Source organism: Gymnodraco acuticeps, unplaced genomic scaffold (genome assembly GCF_902827175.1).
Source record: "Gymnodraco acuticeps unplaced genomic scaffold, fGymAcu1.1, whole genome shotgun sequence".
Lineage (NCBI taxonomy): Eukaryota > Metazoa > Chordata > Actinopteri > Perciformes > Bathydraconidae > Gymnodraco > Gymnodraco acuticeps.
The window spans coordinates 1-18,932 of NW_022990628.1; the positions used below are offsets into that span (position 1 = coordinate 1).

The following is an 18,932-nucleotide window of genomic DNA, read 5'->3' on the forward strand; positions in this document are numbered from 1 at the left end:
GGCTGTTTCCTAGTATGAATAGGGGTTGAAGAGGCGCTCTTCCTGGGTGATAACAATGCAGGCCAGCCGGTCGCATCACAGATTTCGGAGCTCTGGGCTCTGCCTGTTATCCGTCCTCCCAAATCCCATGGAAAGTGATTTACTCTTAGGCTTTGCACCCAGAGAGTTCCAGGGAGGACTACCACTTGTAGATTTATTACCCGGTACACAGCCCTCCTGTTCCTTGGAATCTTTGTAGCTGCTAACTAGCTGTGAGTTAGCATACCCTTCTCCATTACTTTGCAACACTGGTAAAGTCGTGTCATTCCCACGACATAGTCCATTCACTTCCACGTTAACTTCCAACCGTTGCAATTTTCATTTCCAACACAGCCATCTTCTGTATAAGTTTCTGGAAGTCATCTGTAGAGAACGGAGGCATTTTGCTACCAACTAGCTTAAGCTAAATAGCAGTAGCCTACCAGGCTTTAGCTGTTGCTAGGCCACGCTATTGTAAGACTGACGTCGTCGTAAAAATGTTGAAATATGGCTGAAACCCTCCGTCTATTTACGAAGATGAACTGTCCCAGTGATAAGTTAATGTCCAGGAGCCGCTGCTCGAAGTTTTCAGAGAATAAGAATAGGAAAATCAGCATAAAAAGTAAGCAGAGGCAAGAGCAAGCAGAAAAGCGTCTGCACTGTAAGAAAGATAAGCAAGGATTATTATTATTATTTAACTGCTAACTGACCTTTAACTGCTAACTGACCTTTAACTGCTAACTGACATTTTACTGCTAACTGAACACTAGTTTCTAACTGACCTGTTACTACTAACTAAACACTAACTAACTGCTAACCAACTGCTAACTGAACACTAACTGCTAACTGACCTTTAACTGCTAACTGCTAACTAACCACTAACTGCTAACTGACCTTTAACTGCTAACTGACCTCTAACCGCTAACTGAACACTAACTGCTAACTGACCGCTAACTGAACTCTAACTGCTAATTTACTGCTAACTGCTAACTACCTGCTAACTGACCTCTAGCTGCTAACTGACCGCTAGCTGCTAGCTGAACACTAGCTGCTAACTGACATGTTACTGCTAACTGCTAACTAACCACTAACTGCTAACTGCTAACTGAACACTAACTGCTAACTGACCTCTAACTGCTAACTGACCTCTAACTGCTAACTGACCTCTAGCTGCTAACTGACATTTTACTGCTAACTGCTAACTAACCACTAACTGCTAACTGAACACTAACTGCTAACTGACCGCTAGCTGCTAACTGACCTCTAGCTGCTAACTGACATTTTACTGCTAACTGCTAACTAACCACTAACTGCTAACTGACCTTTAACTGCTAACTGACCGCTAGCTGCTAACTGACCTCTAGCTGCTAACTGACATTTTACTGCTAACTGCTAACTAACCACTAACTGCTAACTGCTAACTGAACACTAACTGCTAACTGACCTTTAACTGCTAACTGACCTTTAACTGCTAACTGACATTTTACTGCTAACTGAACACTAGTTTCTAACTGACCTGTTACTACTAACTAAACACTAACTAACTGCTAACCAACTGCTAACTGACCTTTAACTGCTAACTGACATTTTACTGCTAACTGAACACTAGTTTCTAACTGACCTGTTACTACTAACTAAACACTAACTAACTGCTAACCAACTGCTAACTGAACACTAACTGCTAACTGACCTTTAACTGCTAACTGCTAACTGAACACTAACTGCTAACTGACCTTTAACTGCTAACTGACCTCTAACTGCTAACTGACCTCTAACCGCTAACTGAACACTAACTGCTAACTGACCGCTAACTGAACTCTAACTGCTAATTTACTGCTAACTGCTAACTACCTGCTAACTGACCTCTAGCTGCTAACTGACCGCTAGCTGCTAGCTGAACACTAGCTGCTAACTGACATGTTACTGCTAACTGCTAACTAACCACTAACTGCTAACTGAACACTAACTGCTAACTGACCTCTAACTGCTAACTGACCTCTAACTGCTAACTGACCTCTAGCTGCTAACTGACATTTTACTGCTAACTGCTAACTAACCACTAACTGCTAACTGAACACTAACTGCTAACTGACTGCTAGCTGCTAACTGACCTCTAGCTGCTAACTGACATTTTACTGCTAACTGCTAACTAACCACTAACTGCTAACTGCTAACTGAACACTAACTGCTAACTGACCTTTAACTGCTAACTGACCTTTAACTGCTAACTGACCTGTTACTACTAACTAAACACTAACTAACTGCTAACCAACTGCTTACTGAACACTAACTGCTAACTGACCTCTAACTGCTAACTGACCTCTAACTGCTAACTTCTAACTGACATTTTACCGCTAACTGAACACTAACTGCTAACTTCTAACTGACATTTTGCTGCTAACTGAACACTAGTTTCTAACTGACCTGTTACTACTAACTTAACACTAACCGACTGCTAACTGAACACTAACTGCTAACTGAACACTAACTGCTAACTGAACACTAACTGCTAACTGACCTTTAACTGCTAACTGACCTCTAACCGCTAACTGAACACTAACTGCTAACTGACCGCTAATTGAACTCTAACTGCTAATTTACTGCTAACTGCTAACTACCTGCTAACTGACCTCTAGCTGCTAACTGACCGCTAGCTGCTAGCTGAACACTAGCTGCTAGCTGAACACTAGCTGCTAGCTGAACACTGGCTGCTAACTGACCCGCTATGTGTGTGTGCAGGTGGACAGGAGGACTACGTGCTGTCGTATGAACCCGTGTCTCAGCAGGAAGGTGAGTAAAATATATATGTCTTTAAAGCCCTTTGTGATTTCAGGCTGTTTATATACATGTTGATCTGATGGAGTGATCACTTCCTGTTTCAGTGAACTACACGCGTCCCATCATCATCCTCGGCCCGATGAAGGACCGCATCAACGATGACCTGATCTCAGAGTTCCCCGACAAGTTTGGATCCTGCGTGCCTCGTAAGGAACTGACTATAAACTGACATTAATCTGACCTAAAACTGACATTAATCTGACCTAAAACTGACATTAATCTGACCTAAAACTAACATTAATCTGACCTAAAACTAACATTAATCTGACCTACAGGGTTCTTACGGTCATTAAAAACCTGGAAAAGTCATGGAAATTCAAAATGCAAATTCCAGGCCCTGGAAAAGTGATGGAAAACAATATTTTTCCCAAAGTTTTGGAAAAGTCATGGAAATTAACTAAAGTTGCATCAAATATAATTTATATTTTATCTAATCGCCGAAATAGTAATACTATAATGATAATAAATACTGTATGGTATAGTAATGAAACGTAGAATGGCATTTAACTGTTGAGGTGTTTCGCTGGTGAGAGATTTCAGTTGCTTCAGCATGTAGAAGCTAGTAAGCCTATTTGATTTGTTAGATAGGCTCAACATGCAGACCTTATTTTCCTGTTCCATGTTAAAATAAACCATTTTCAGTGGTACGCTGAAAAAGAGTTATGTTTTTGGTCATGGAAAATTAGGTAAAAGTCATTGAAAATCATTGGTGAAAAAGTGTATGAACCCTGGACCTAAAACTGTGTTAAAAATGACATTAATCTGACATTAAATTGACTTTAATCTGACCTAAAACTGACATTATAAACTGACTATACGGATGAACAGGCGTTCTACATCGCGGATGAACACGTGTGTCGAAGTGTAATCTGTTCTCTCTCCTCACAGATACGACGCGGCCCAAGCGAGACTACGAGGTGGACGGCAGGGATTATCACTTCGTGGTTTCCAGAGAGCAGATGGAGAAAGACATCCAGGACCATCGCTTCATCGAGGCCGGCCAGTACAACAACCACCTGTACGGGACCAGCGTGCAGTCGGTGCGCGAGGTGGCCGAGAAGGTACCCTGATATTAAACTGATATTAATCTGACCTAAAACTCACTTCAATCTGACCTAAAACTCACTTTAATCTGACCTAAAACTCACTTCAATCTGACCTAAAACTCACTTTAATCTGACCTAAAACTCACTTTAATCTGACCTAAAACTAGCTTCAATCTGACCTAAAACTAGCTTCAATCTGACCTAAAACTAGCTTCAATCTGACCTAAAACTAGCTTTAATCTGACCTAAAACTAGCTTTAATCTGACCTAAAACTAGCTTTAATCTGACCTAAAACTAGCTTTAATCTGACCTAAAACTAGCTTTAATCTGACCTAAAACTAGCTTCAATCTGACCTAAAACTAGCTTCAATCTGACCTAAAACTAGCTTCAATCTGACCTAAAACTAGCTTCAATCTGACCTAAAACTAGCTTTAATCTGACCTAAAACTAGCTTAATCTGACCTAAAACTAGCTTTAATCTGACCTAAAACTAGCTTTAATCTGACCTAAAACTAGCTTTAATCTGACCTAAAACTAGCTTCAATCTGACCTAAAACTAGCTTCAATCTGACCTAAAACTAGCTTCAATCTGACCTAAAACTAGCTTCAATCTGACCTAAAACTAGCTTCAATCTGACCTAAAACTAGCTTCATCTGACCTAAAACTAGCTTCAATCTGACCTAAACTAGCTTCAATCTGACCTAAAACTAGCTTCAAGCTGACCTAAACTAGCTTTAAACTAGCTTAATCTGACCTAAAAACTAGCTTCCAATCTGACCTAAAACTAGCTTTAATCTGACCTAAAACTAGCTTCAATCCTGACCTAAAACTAGCTTCAATCTGACCTAAAACTAGCTTCAATCTGACCTAAAACTAGCTTTAATCTGACCTAAAACTAGCTTCAATCTGACCTAAAACTAGCTTTAATCTGACCTAAAACTAGCTTTAATCTGACCTAAAACTAGCTTTAATCTGACCTAAAACTAGCTTCAATCTGACCTTAAACTAGCTTCAACTGTGCGTCCGTGAGGTGGCCGAGAAGGTAACCCTGACATTAATCTGCCCTAAAACTGTGTTAAAATTGACCATAGTCTGTTATAAATCTGATATTTAACTAATATACATTTGATCTAATTCTGTCATCAATCCGACCCAAATCTGACAAAAACATTATAGAAATCTGATCTAAATGTAATCTTAATCTGACTTTAATTGGACGTGCAGAGTCAAAGGTCGCTCTCATGATAACCCTCTCCTCTCTCCTCAGGGTAAACACTGTATCCTGGATGTTTCGGGGAACGCGATAAAGAGACTGCAGCTCGCTCAGCTTCATCCCATCGCCATCTTCATCAAACCCAAAACTGTGGAGAACATCCTGTGAGTGTCATTGAAACATATCTCTATCTCTCCGTCTAATGGCTGCAGTGAAAAGTACAGATTTATCTCTGAGATGTAGAGAGTACAAGTATAAGGTAGCAGGAAATCTGAATACTCCAGTATTAGTAACTCTTGAGTGCAGTACTTTAGTATATGTACTCAGTATCAGCAGTACGTGAGTAAAAGTACTCAGTATCAGCAGTACGTCAGTAAAAGTACTCAGTATCAGCAGTACGTGAGTAAAAGTACTCAGTATCAGCAGTACGTGAGTAAAAGTACTCAGTATCAGCAGTACGTGAGTAAAAGTACTCAGTATCAGCAGTACGTGAGTAAAAGTACTCAGTATCAGCAGTACGTCAGTAAAAGTACTCAGTATCAGCAGTACGTTAGTAAAAGTACTCAGTATCAGCAGTACGTGAGTAAAAGTACTCAGTATCAGCAGTACGTCAGTAAAAGTACTCAGTATCAGCAGTACGTGAGTAAAAGTACTCAGTATCAGCAGTACGTCAGTAAAAGTACTCAGTATCAGCAGTACTGCAGTAAAAGTACTCAGTATCAGCAGTACGTGAGTAAAAAGTACTCAGTATCAGCAGTACGTCAGTAAAAGTACTCAGTATCAGCAGTACGTCAGTAAAAGTACTCAGTATCAGCAGTACGTCAGTAAAAGTACTCAGTATCAGCAGTACGTCAGTAAAAGTACTCAGTATCAGCAGTACGGTCAGTAAAAGTACTCAGTATCAGCAGTACGTCAGTAAAAGTACTCAGTATCAGCAGTACGTCAGTAAAAGTACTCAGTATCAGCAGTACGTCAGTAAAAGTACTCAGTATCAGCAGTACGTCAGTAAAAGTACTCAGTATCAGCAGTACGTGAGTAAAAGTACTCAGTATCAGCAGTACGTCAGTAAAAGTACTCAGTATCAGCAGTACGTGAGTAAAAGTACTCAGTATCAGCAGTACGTGAGTAAAAGTACTCAGTATCAGCAGTACGTCAGTAAAAGTACTCAGTATCAGCAGTACGTAGTAAAGTAAAAGTACTCAGTATCAGCAGTACGTCAGTAAAAGTACTCAGTATCAGCAGTACGTGAGTAAAAGTACTCAGTATCAGCAGTACGTGAGTAAAAGTACTCAGTATCAGCAGTACGTGAGTAAAAGTACTCAGTATCAGCAGTACGTCAGTAAAAGTACTCAGTATCAGCAGTACGTGAGTAAAAGTACTCAGTATCAGCAGTACGTGAGTAAAAGTACTCAGTATCAGCAGTACGTGAGTAAAAGTACTCAGTATCAGCAGTACGTGCAGTAAAAGTACTCAGTATCAGCAGTACGTCAGTAAAAGTACTCAGTATCAGCAGTACGTCAGTAAAAGTACTCAGTATCAGCAGTACGTGAGTAAAAGTACTCAGTATCAGCAGTACGTCAGTAAAAGTACTCAGTATCAGCAGTACGTGAGTAAAAGTACTCAGTATCAGCAGTACGTCAGTAAAAGTACTCAGTATCAGCAGTACGTCAGTAAAAGTACTCAGTATCAGCAGTACGTGAGTAAAAGTACTCAGTATCAGCAGTACGTCAGTAAAAGTACTCAGTATCAGCAGTACGTCAGTAAAAGTACTCAGTATCAGCAGTACGTCAGTAAAAGTACTCAGTATCAGCAGTACGTCAGTAAAAGTACTCAGTATCAGCAGTACTCAGTAAAAGTACTCAGTATCAGCAGTACGTCAGTAAAAGTACTCAGTATCAGCAGTACGTCAGTAAAAGTACTCAGTATCAGCAGTACGTTCAGTAAAAGTACTCAGTATCAGCAGTACGTCAGTAAAAGTACTCAGTATCAGCAGTACGTCAGTAAAAGTACTCAGTATCAGCAGTACGTCAGTAAAAGTACTCAGTATCAGCAGTACGTGAGTAAAAGTACTCAGTATCAGCAGTACGTCAGTAAAAGTACTCAGTATCAGCAGTACGTCAGTAAAAGTACTCAGTATCAGCAGTACGTCAGTAAAGTACTCAGTATCAGCGTACGTCAGTAAAAGTACTCAGTATCAGCAGTACGTCAGTAAAAGTACTCAGTATCAGCAGTACGTCAGTAAAAGTACTCAGTATCAGCAGTACGTCAGTAAAAGTACTCAGTATCAGCAGTACGTCAGTAAAAGTACTCAGTATCAGCAGTACGTGAGTAAAAGTACTCAGTATCAGCAGTACGTCAGTAAAAGTACTCAGTATCAGCAGTACGTCAGTAAAGTACTCAGTATCAGCAGTACGTGAGTAAAAGTACTCAGTATCAGCAGTACGTCAGTAAAAGTACTCAGTATCAGCAGTACGTCAGTAAAAGTACTCAGTATCAGCAGTACGTCAGTAAAAGTACTCAGTATCAGCAGTACGTCAGTAAAAGTACTCAGTATCAGCAGTACGTCAGTAAAAGTACTCAGTATCAGCAGTACGTCAGTAAAAGTACTCAGTATCAGCAGTACGTCAGTAAAAGTACTCAGTATCAGCAGTACGTCAGTAAAGTACTCAGTATCAGCAGTACGTCAGTAAAAGTACTCAGTATCAGCAGTACGTCAGTAAAAGTACTCAGTATCAGCAGTACGTCAGTAAAAGTACTCAGTATCAGCAGTACGTCAGTAAAAGTACTCAGTATCAGCAGTACGTCAGTAAAAGTACTCAGTATCAGCAGTACGTCAGTAAAAGTACTCAGTATCTCATTGCTTGTGTTTGTCGTGCAGTGAGATGAACAAGCGTCTGACGGAGGATCAGGGCAGGAAGACGTTGGACCGAGCCAACAAGCTGGAGCAGGAGTTCACGGAACATTTCACAGGTAAAACACCTGCACACTGTTTACAGTATATTACCGTATTGAACCGAATATAAGACGGGTTCTATTTCCTAGAAAAAAATCTGAAAAAGAGGGGATTTATATTCGGGGTCTAGACTTTTCGATGTAATTACACAGTCACAACAGCAGATGGCGCCAAACGAGTGTTCCCCCAGAGAGAGAGTCTTAAAGCGACAGTTCAACATGAGAGAGAGATGGAGAGACACAGAGACCGACTCCAACACAGTGGATCAAAAGTTAATAAACAAGAGAGGCGAAGTTACGATTACAATTTTAAGATAATGGAGAACAACAAAGTTATCAAACAACTGTCGAGCAGCAAGGAAATGTGGAGTTACTGAGAGTAACGTCAGAAGATTGCGAGCCCAAAAAGACCGCCTTAGAAATGTCATCAGTCGGAGGAAAGCATCCGGAAAGGTTGACAGGAGGGTGTTTGAATACGTGACTGAAAATATAATCGGGTCAATACGGTGTGTTATTATATGACTGACTGTAGTCTGTGTCCGTACTAATACACCACTGTTTACAGTATATATGATATGTGTTATTATTGCAGCCGTGGTGCAGGGCGACACTCTGGAGGAGATCTACGACCAGGTGAAGCAGATCATCGAGGAGCAGTCGAGCTCCTTCATCTGGGTCCAGTCCAAGGAGAAGTTGTGAGGCTTTTATTTTGAAAGGAAGAGTCCGCCTGCAGACGGCAGCCCCCCCAAAAACCCCAAAACCACCAGCGTCTCGTTTCATTTTGTCTCCTTCGTTGGGTTTCCTCTCCACAGAGCAAAGCACACAGGAAGTACGATGACATCACACTCACGGTACAGATCCTTAATGTTTAAGGCCGGAGGAAGAGGAGGAGGAAGAGGAGTTAGTTTTTGTTTGGTGTGTGTTTCACTCTCAGGCCGACACAAAAAGCAGAACTTTGCACGTTTGAGCTTTAACAGCATGTCCGTTAATAACGCCGTTTATTTCCCATCAGCCCCTTCTGACGTTTTCTTCTCCTGCATTTCAACGCTTTGTTTTTATTTTACACACACACACACACACTTCTTTATTTTGATTTTCCTGCTGGCTGCTACAGGATGTGAGGACGCCGTGCAGAGTTCCTACTCCGCCACCGGGGGGCGCTGTTTCCCTCGTTCAATCTGGAATACCTGAGGAAAAATATTCACTTAAAAGTACAAAGATAGAAAGTATTTTTATAATTATCTCAGAATAAAATACATCAAATAAACACATTTAATTTACACAAAAATATATTTTATAAACCAAATAAAACTCTATAATTTAACTTATTTTTTCGTAACTCCAAAAAATAATTCACTAAATGTGTTGAAATAAAGAATCACTTGGAAAATCTAAATCACAAGAAAACTGTCATTATTGTTAAAAATGTAATAAAAACCAAAAATAAATAATCTCATCTCGTTATAATTATTATTAATCCTTTTCTAATTAGTATCCGTTGATTTTAGGAAAAATATCTGATAAATATGACGGGAAAAAAATCCTCATTATTAGAAAATATTATCTCATAATTTTGGAAAGTAATCAATAAAATTCCCGATAAAAATATCCAATATTCACAAAATGTTTAGGGAAAAAAACGTTTAAATTTGAAATAAAACGCACAATTTTTCAAATAATTAAAATACAATTTTCTTGTTTCTCATAATAATAAAATAAAGTTTTGGGATATTCTCCGTCTGTTCGTAGCGGTGTGCCGGCAGACGGGTGGCGGTGTGATTCTGATTCTTACTTTTTTTGTTGTTGTTATGATTGTTTTCGCGGAGCGGCGCCCTCTAGTGGCGCGAGCTGGAACCTCGTCTGCACACGATGTCGACCCCCAGATGATTTTATTGTAAAATGAGATTTTGACAGATATTTAACCCCTCGGTAAACTGCCTATTTTGTTATAATAAAAGTCTATATTGAACTTTACTTAAGCACTACTACTACGGGAATTATTTTCTTTGCATTGTTAATCATATATGAATAGAAAAGTATAAAGATATTTGAATATATATTTTTTTCGGTTTCTTTGATCACCACCTCCTCTGTCTTTTCATTTTCTTTTTTAAGCATAATAAAAACTTAACAAGAAAACTCTGCTTCTTCTTTAAAGGCGTTGAACCTCACACACACTCACACCTACCTGCAACATACACACACACACACCTGCATCACACACACACACACACACACCAGCAACACACTCTCACAGACACACACACACACACCTGCAACATACACACACACACACCTGCATCACACACACACACACCAGCAACACACTCTCACAGACACACACACACACCTGCAACATACACACACACACACCTGCATCACACACACACACACACACACACCAGCAACACACTCTCACAGACACACACTCACACCTACCTGCAACATACACACACACACACACCTGCATCACACACACACACACCAGCAACACACTCTCACAGACACACACACACACCTGCAACATACACACACACACACCTGCATCACACACACACACACACCAGCAACACACTCTCACAGACACACACACACACCTGCAACATACACACACACACACCTGCATCACACACACACACACACCAGCAACACACTCTCACAGACACACACACACCTGCAAGGAAATCACATTGTAGGATTTTTAATGAATTAATTGGTAAATTCCCCGGTAAAATAAGTATTTGGTCACCTACAAACAAACAAGATCTCTGGCTCTCACAGACCTGTAACTTCTTTAAGAGCCTCCTCTGTCCTCCACTCGTTAACTGTATTAATGGCACCTGTTTGAACTCGCTATCAGTATAAAAGACACCTGTCCACAACCTCAAACAGTCACACTCCAAACTCCACTATGGCCAAGACCAAAGAGCTGTCAAAGGACACCAGAAACTAAATGGTAGACCTGCACCAGGCTGGGAAGACTGAATCTGCAATAGGTAAGCAGCTTGGTGTGAAGAAATCAACTGTGGGAGCAATTATTAGAAAATGGAAGACATACAAGACCACTGATAATCTCCCTCGATCTGGGGCTCCACGCAAGATCTCACCCTGTGGGGTCAAAATGATCACAAGAACGGTGAGCAAAAATCCCAGAACCACACGGGGGGACCTAGTCAATGACCTGCAGAGAGCTGGGACCAAAGTAACAAAGGCTACCATCAGTAACACACTACGCCGCCAGGGACTCAAATCCTGCAGTGCCAGACGTGTCCCCCTGCTTAAGCCAGTACATGTCCAGGCCCGTCTGAAGTTTGCTAGAGAGCATTTAGATGATCCAGAAGAGGATTGGGAGAATGTCATATGGTCAGATGAAACCAAAATAGAACTTTTTGGTAAAAACTCAACTAGACGTGTTTGGAGGAGAAAGAATGCTGAGTTGCATCCAAAGAACACCTACTGTGAAACATGGGGGTGGAAACATCATGCTTTGGGGCTGTGTTTCTGCAAAGGGACCAGGACCACTGATCCATGTAAAGGAAAGAATGAATGGGGCCATGTATCGTGAGATTTTGAGTGACAACCTCCTTCCATCAGCAAGGGCATTGAAGATGAAACGTGGCTGGGTCTTTCAGCATGACAATGATCCCAAACACACCGCCCGGGCAACGAAGGAGTGGCTTCGTAAGAAGCATTTCAAGGTCCTGGAGTGGCCTAGCCAGTCTCCAGATCTCAACCCCATAGAAAATCTTTGGAGGGAGTTGAAAGTCTGTGTTGCCCAAAACATTACTGCTCTAGAGAAAGAAAAAAAGAATAATATCATATTTTGAAAAATTATTGATTCGAAAATAATATGATTGTGTGTGTGTGTGTGTGTGTGTGTGTGTGTGTGTGTGTGTGTGTGTGTGTGTGTGTGTGTGTGTGTGTGTGTGTGTGTGTGTGTGTGTGTGTGTGTGTGTGTGTGTGTGTGTGTGTGTGTGTGTGTGTGTGTGGTGTGTGTGTGTGTGTGTGTGTGTGTGTGTGTGTGTGTGTGTGTGTGTGTGTGTGTGTGTGTGTGTGTGTGTGTGTGTGTGTGTGTGTGTGTGTGTGTGTGTGTGTGTGTGTGTGTGACGAGCCATTTTGTGCACGAGAGAGAGCGCTCCGGTACTGGAGATCGTTGTTGTTAGCTTCTGGTGCTAGCGAGCTACGCTAACGGATATAAGGAGTTTTTTCAACAGCAAGGTGGAGGAGAGTCCTCTCCTGTCAGACTGAGACTCAGTGAGCTAAAGGACTCTCAGTGTTATCTCAGTGGGTCTCAAATGTTTTGGTCACAATTAATGTAAACAATTATTTCCGAGGCACACGTTTATATTATAGTTATACAAAAATAAGAGAATAAATGAAAAACAGGTATGAAATACTATATGACAGTAAAAAAAGAATAAAGTTTAAAAGGGTGATTTGTAAAATATCCATAAAGAAAAAGAAAATCTGTTTCCAGTTGTGTTTCATCTGGGTGCTGAGAGAGGTCTCCATAGATCTCTTCATGTTGCTCTCAAAGTGCACCAGATTGATGCTTTCAACTTCAATATTTAAAAATAAATCTTCCCGGGGGAGCAGGCCCCTCGGACCCCCCTATGTGAGGTCCACACACCACCTATAAAAATAGCACTTGACCCCTGCTTACACCTATATGCAGTGAGCTGATTATCGAGCTTTCATTGTAACAGTCGCAGGTACACTGTGTGTGTGCGTGGGGAGTGTTGCAGTAGAAAGTTCCTCTGTAGCGCCCGGTACATGAATGGGAAACCATAAATGTTTGAGCACCCTCTATGAAACGTCAAGCTACCCCACAGAACCCCCAAAATAAATCTCTGGCGCCGCCACTGAGCCTGACTATTTGTGTTGGGGGGGCCCGACTTTTTTTTTTCAGACAGAAAAAGTTTGAGGACCACTGCTCTACACAGACCCAGTGGCTGATCTCTCCTGGGGTCACTGTAAGTGCACTGGGGGGGTTGTTAATGTCGTCTCTGGGGCAGGTCAACCGGCCACCCCTCTTTTGGGCAAGGAGCTGCTTGGTCAACTTGAAGGGTTTTGCCAGGAACGCCACTCTCCTTCTTGCCCTCTCTCTCCTTCTTGCCCTCGCTCTCCTTCTTGCCCTCGCTCTCCTTCTTGCCCTCGCTCTCCTTCTTGCCCTCGCTCTCCTTCTTGCCCTCGCTCTCCTTCTTGCCCTCTCCTTCCTTCTTGCCCTCGCTCTCCTTCTTGCCCTCTCCCTCCTTCTTGCCCTCTCCCTCCTTCTTGCCCTCTCCCTCCTTCTTGCCCTCTCCCTCCTTCTTGCCCTCTCCCTCCTTCTTGCCCTCGCTCTCCTTCTTGCCCTCTCCCTCCTTCTTGCCCTCTCTCTCCTTCTTGCCCTCTCCCTCCTTCTTGCCCTCTCCCTCCCTTCTTGCCCTCTCCCTCCTTCTTGCCCTCTCCCTCCTTCTTGCCCTCCCTCTCTTCCCTCTCCCTCCTTCTTGCCCTCTCCCTCCTTCTTGCCCTCTCCCTCCTTCTTGCCCTCCTCCTCCCTTCTTGCCCTCTCCCTCCTTCTTGCCCTCTCCCTCCTTCTTGCCCTCTCCCTCCTTCTTGCCCTCTCCCTCCTTCTTGCCCTCTCCCTCCTTCTTGCCCTCTCCCTCCTTCTTGCCCTCTCCCTCCTTCTTGCCCTCTCCCTCCTTCTTGCCCTCTCCCTCCTTCTTGCCCTCTCCCTCCTTCTTGCCCTCGCTCTCCTTCTTGCCCTCTCCCTCCTTCTTGCCCTCGCTCTCCTTCTTGCCCTCTCCCTCCTTCTTGCCCTCGCTCTCCTTCTTGCCCTCTCTCTCCTTCTTGCCCTCGCTCTCCTTCTTGCCCTCGCTCTCCTTCTTGCCCTCGCTCTCCTTCTTGCCCTCTCCCTCCTTCTTGCCCTCTCCCTCCTTCTTGCCCTCTCTCTCCTTCTTGCCCTCTCTCTCCTTCTTGCCCTCTCCCTCCTTCTTGCCCTCGCTCTCCTTCTTGCCCTCTCTCTCCTTCTTGCCCTCTCCCTCCCTTCTTGCCCTCTCCCTCCTTCTTGCCCTCGCTCTCCTTCTTGCCCTCTCCCTCCTTCTTGCCCTCTCCCTCCTTCTTGCCCTCTCCCTCCTTCTTGCCCTCTCCCTCCTTCTTGCCCTCGCTCTCCTTCTTGCCCTCGCTCTCCTTCTTGCCCTCGCTCTCCTTCTTGCCCTCTCCCTCCTTCTTGCCCTCGCTCTCCTTCTTGCCCTCTCCCTCCGCTTTCTTCTGTGGTTCTCCGCTCTCCGCAGGGTAAGGAGCCTCTTCCTGAGCATTGCACAAAGATCTGCTAAACCGGCCCTCTCGACTTCTCCTGCCTTCTTGCACTGCCTCCTGAGCATCTTGAGTTCTTCCCTGAGTTGCTGGGTTTGCCTTGCTCGGTTGTTCGGAGCATACGCGAGTGGTGCAGACTTGACTTCCTGTACTCCAAATCGGTCAGCTGCAATGTTTACGATGATGGTAGCCATCGTTTTCAGCCGTCAGTCCACATCCCCCTTGGCAGTCCCTTCCAGGATGCAATCTACGTCTTCATCCAACTGCTGCCACACTGCTCTGCTCGAGGATTTGGGCCACTGGTTTATTAGCTGGGCCAGAGGAGCGCAGGCAGTTGCTGTTACTGGTGCTTGGTGGCTCTGCGGATTGCAACTAGCGGTAGCTGTGCAATGGAAAACTCAAGCTAGAAGTCAGAATCAATTGTATTACCAAGTAGGTTTACACATACGAGGAATTAGCTTTGGTATATGTGGTGCATACAGAGACACAGAAAGAAGAATACGTAGCAAAACAAATAGAAATAGGACTGTTATAACAAATGAACAATTTATGAAAACACTTTAGTATTTAAAGTGGAGAGCTGTGCTGTATCGAAACGAGGTAGTGTGAGATGTGCAACATGTGCAGGATTTACAGTTTGATTTTGTTCGCATGAAGAGACTACATACATGGGACCAATTGTTATAAAGAGCACTTGACCTAAGCTCCTAAGCCAAGTGAATATGCCTAACTGGGTAGAATCCAAAATGATGGTCAGTCTTTAAACGGTTAGATATTGCAATTCTTATTTCATAGATGTGTCTGCATCACCTAAAACCCCTGACTATACTCTCAACTCAGTGTTTACATTCTTTAATCAAAAGATAATCATGGGAGGCGTGTGGCGCAGTGGATAGAGTCTTGGTGTTGGGATCGGGGGTCACAGGTTCAAACCCCACTGCAGTTAGCATGTCGTTGTGTGCCTGGGCAAGACACTTCATCCCAAAGTGCTCCTGTGGGGATTGTCCACAGTATTGAGTATGTAACTCGCTTTGGATAAAAGCGTCTAACAAGTAATAATCAATTATATCTTTAAAAACTACAACTTCCATTATATCAGCTTTGTACGGTGATGCAAAACGACACCATATTTGTAGTTTATTTTTGCTATACATAGTATATATACATTTCCCGGAACAAATCTTCACCTCCAGAAAGGTTGGGAACGACTGCCTCAGAGGACTCCTCTCCGGACGGGGCTTCTGAGGAGAGTCCCCTCCTAAAAGCTGAAGTGAGCAATCTGTTGTCAAGGCGTTAAACACTCAACAAGGTTCAGCTCCTCTTCCAGGAATGTACAGTCTGCACATCATATAACACACCCCGACCTTGGACCCTTGCAGCGCACACGGAAATAAGATAAGATCATGTCCATAAGACACGCCACAGTAATGTAATAAATGCAATAAACCCAGGGACACACAGACTGAACACAGACCCTGGATCTGCTGAACGGTCTTCTGACTACTTCCTAACGCTGTCATGACTTATTTCAAAATATGAAGCGGATGTTTTTGTTGTTTCAAAGTCCAACAACTCTGCTGAGACTCTGGTCAGCTGACGGTCAAAGGTCCACTTCTCTAAGTGTGTGTTGTAAAGTTCAGATAACACACCCTGCCTCTCGTAAAGCTCAGCTGATCCTCAGTCACTGCAGCCGCTGAACCAGAGCAGAGCTCACACTGATCTGTTCAGAGAACAGGAAACATCTGACTAACGCTCGGAGGACAAATGGCTCAGAAAGGAGTTCAGCTGGACCGGGAAACCTTCTCTTGTCCCATCTGTCTGGATCTACTGAAGGACCCGGTGACTATCCCCTGTGGACACAGCTACTGCATGGACTGTATCAAACACCACTGGGATGGAGAGCGAATCCACAGCTGCCCTCAGTGCAGGCAGAGCTTCACACCGAGGCCTGTCCTGCTGAAGAACACCATGTTAGCAGCTTTAGTGGAGGAGCTGAAGAAGACTGGACCCCCAGCTGCTCCTGCTGATCTCTGCTATGCTGGAGCTGAAGATGTGTCCTGTGATGTCTGCACTGGGAGGAAACTGAGAGCCTTCAAGTCCTGTCTGCAGTGTGTGGCCTCTTACTGTGAGCAACACCTCCAGCCTCACTTTGAATCAGCTGCATTACAGAAACACAAGCTGGTGGAGCCCTCCAAGCAGCTCAGAGAGAACATGTGCTTTCGTCACGACGAGGTGATGAAGCTGTTCTGCCGCACTGATCAGCAGAGTATCTGTTATCTCTGCTCTGTGGACGAACACAAAGGCCACGACACGGTGTCAGCTGCAGCAGAGAGGACTGAGAGGCAGAGAGAGCTGGAGGGGAGTCGACTAAACATCCAGCAGAGGATCCAGGACGGAGAGAAGGAGGTGAAGCTGCTTCAGCAGGAGGTGCAGGCCGTCAATGGCTCTGCTGATAAAGCAGTGGAGGACAGTGAGAAGACGTTCACTGAGCTGATCCGTCTCATGGAGAAGAGAAGCTCTGAGGTGAAGCAACAGCTCAGATCCCAGCAGGAGAGAGAAGTGAGTCGAGTCAGAGAGCTCCAGGAGAAGCTGGAGCTGGAGCTCAGGGATCTGAAGAGGAGAGACGCTGAGCTGGAGCTGCTCTCACTCACAGAGGATCACAACCAGTTCCTACACAGCTACCCCTCACTGCCAGCCCTCAGTGAATCTACACACTCCTCCAGCATCAACGTCCGTCCTCTGAGATACTTCGAGGACGTGACGGCAGCCGTGTCAGATCTAAGAGATAAACTACAGGACGTCCTGAGGGACAACTGGACCAACATCTCACTGAATGTGAGTAAAGTGGATGTTTTACGGCCACCACCAGAGCCCAGGACCAGAGCTGGATTCTTAAAATATTCAAGTGAAAACTCTCTGGATTCAAACACAACTCGGCTGTCGTCATCTGAGGTGATGAGAAAAGTTACAATAACGAGAGAAACACGGTTCTATCCCAGTCACCCAGACAGGTTCACTACAAGGCCTCAGGTCCTGAGCAGAGGCAGTCTGGCAGGTCGTTACATTTCCGCCCGTCCCATGACTGCTCGCGAGCCACCACTAGCAAAGAAATGGTGATATTGGGTGGATTTTAGCTGATTATTTCCTGTGCATGTTGAATGATTTGATTTCCAAATGTTTTCAGTAACTTCTAGCACCTAATTGTTCTGTATGTTCTTTATTTCTTAACATTCACAAATACAGTGCCTTTATCCTGTAGGAGTTTATGTAAATATGGTTATCTCAAATATGGCTCATTTCCACCGCGGCGCGATTTAAGCGTGTCGTGCCGGCCCCGTTTTTGGTTGCGTTTCCACTAGGCCTAGTTCCGGCCCGGGGTTACTTTTCACCTTTTTCTGGCCCGACAAAATCGTGGTTCTATCGGGCCAACAAGCGAGGCCAACAACCGGGCTGCTGAATATGCTAAACTGACGACTGCAGCATTTTTGAAAACAGAGAAGCTTGTGTGAACATATTTGACCGTGATTTAATTGTAATACACGTTTCAAAATGATGCCGAAGTAACAACATACTGATACCGGTTAGTAAAAACCATGAGTTAATGCTTTGACAAGTCTGCAGACAGACGGCAGAGAAAACCCTTTTAAAATGCGTGTTGTCTGAATGTAGCTTGGCTAAGCTAACGTTATATATGCTCCGACCGCCCACACTCACAGCAACGGCCTATACAGACATAAATAAACCAGCGACTGTATTCTCCATGACACAGGCAGTCTGTGGTTTGTACTTGTTTAACTTTTGTATAGTTTCTGAACAGATATGAAGAGCTGTGAGCTCTGAGTGCTAACAGCTAACGGCTGATGTTGGTTTTGTGGTTCGCATTGAAGATGACGTCACGGCTCCGCCTACACTGCGTTACTATAGTTACTGCCACAGATACTAAACTGTAATGGAAGCGCAGCATAAAGTGAAATGATCGTATCGAGTGGCGAAGTCCCTCCCCTTCCGGTCCATGGGACCTTATTTCGAAAAAAGTATGTATGGACATGGAAATGATTTTTTAAGATTGACAAACATCATATGTGTAATTCATGGCACAATTCAAACGGGATCGAAAGATAATCTTTCTCTCTCCATTGACTTCAATACATTATTTTTCTGAAATAAGGTCCCATGGACCGGAAGTAGATGGGCGTGACTTCGCCACTCGCAGCGAAGCGAAGTGCATTAAAGGCGCAGCATTAAAGTGAGCCGGGCCTAACAAGGCCTACCCAAGTCGAGTTAAGTCGAGCGAGGCCTGCGATGGAAATGAGCCAACAGTGTAATTTTATTAAAATTAACATTATGAGATGGAGTGGAGAGGAGGAATGTATTAGTCAATTATAAAAATGTGGTTTAGTGTGGAGAAAAATATGAAAATCACTCTGAGAAAAAATAATATGAAAGAAAATGATTGTAAAGTGTGTTGGAAAATATGAAATAGTGTGTATCAAAATGTTAGGCTGTGTGTGTGTGTGTGTGTGTGTGTGTGTGTGTGTGTGTGTGTGTGTGTGTGTGTGTGTGTGTGT

At 43.6% G+C, this 18,932-nt stretch overlaps 2 protein-coding genes across 2 annotated transcripts; both read left to right on the forward strand.

The window, feature by feature from the left end:
* Nucleotides 1-2,757: 2,757 nt before the first annotated feature.
* LOC117554692 (disks large homolog 1-like) lies at nt 2,758-10,044 on the forward strand (the record flags this gene model as incomplete). The annotated part of the gene is given in 6 exon segments (XM_034229168.1): nt 2,758-2,808; nt 2,901-3,002; nt 3,745-3,917; nt 5,173-5,282; nt 7,997-8,088; nt 8,663-10,044. Coding segments are annotated over 6 exon segments (635 nt in total), but the record flags the coding sequence as incomplete, so codon positions are not given.
* A 6,084-nt stretch (nt 10,045-16,128) lies between these two features.
* Nucleotides 16,129-17,481, forward strand: LOC117554693 (tripartite motif-containing protein 16-like). Its single transcript, XM_034229169.1, has one exon. It carries the CDS (start codon nt 16,129-16,131, stop codon nt 17,479-17,481), a length of 1,353 nt encoding a protein of 450 aa, XP_034085060.1.
* The last annotated feature ends 1,451 nt before the right edge of the window (nt 17,482-18,932 follow it).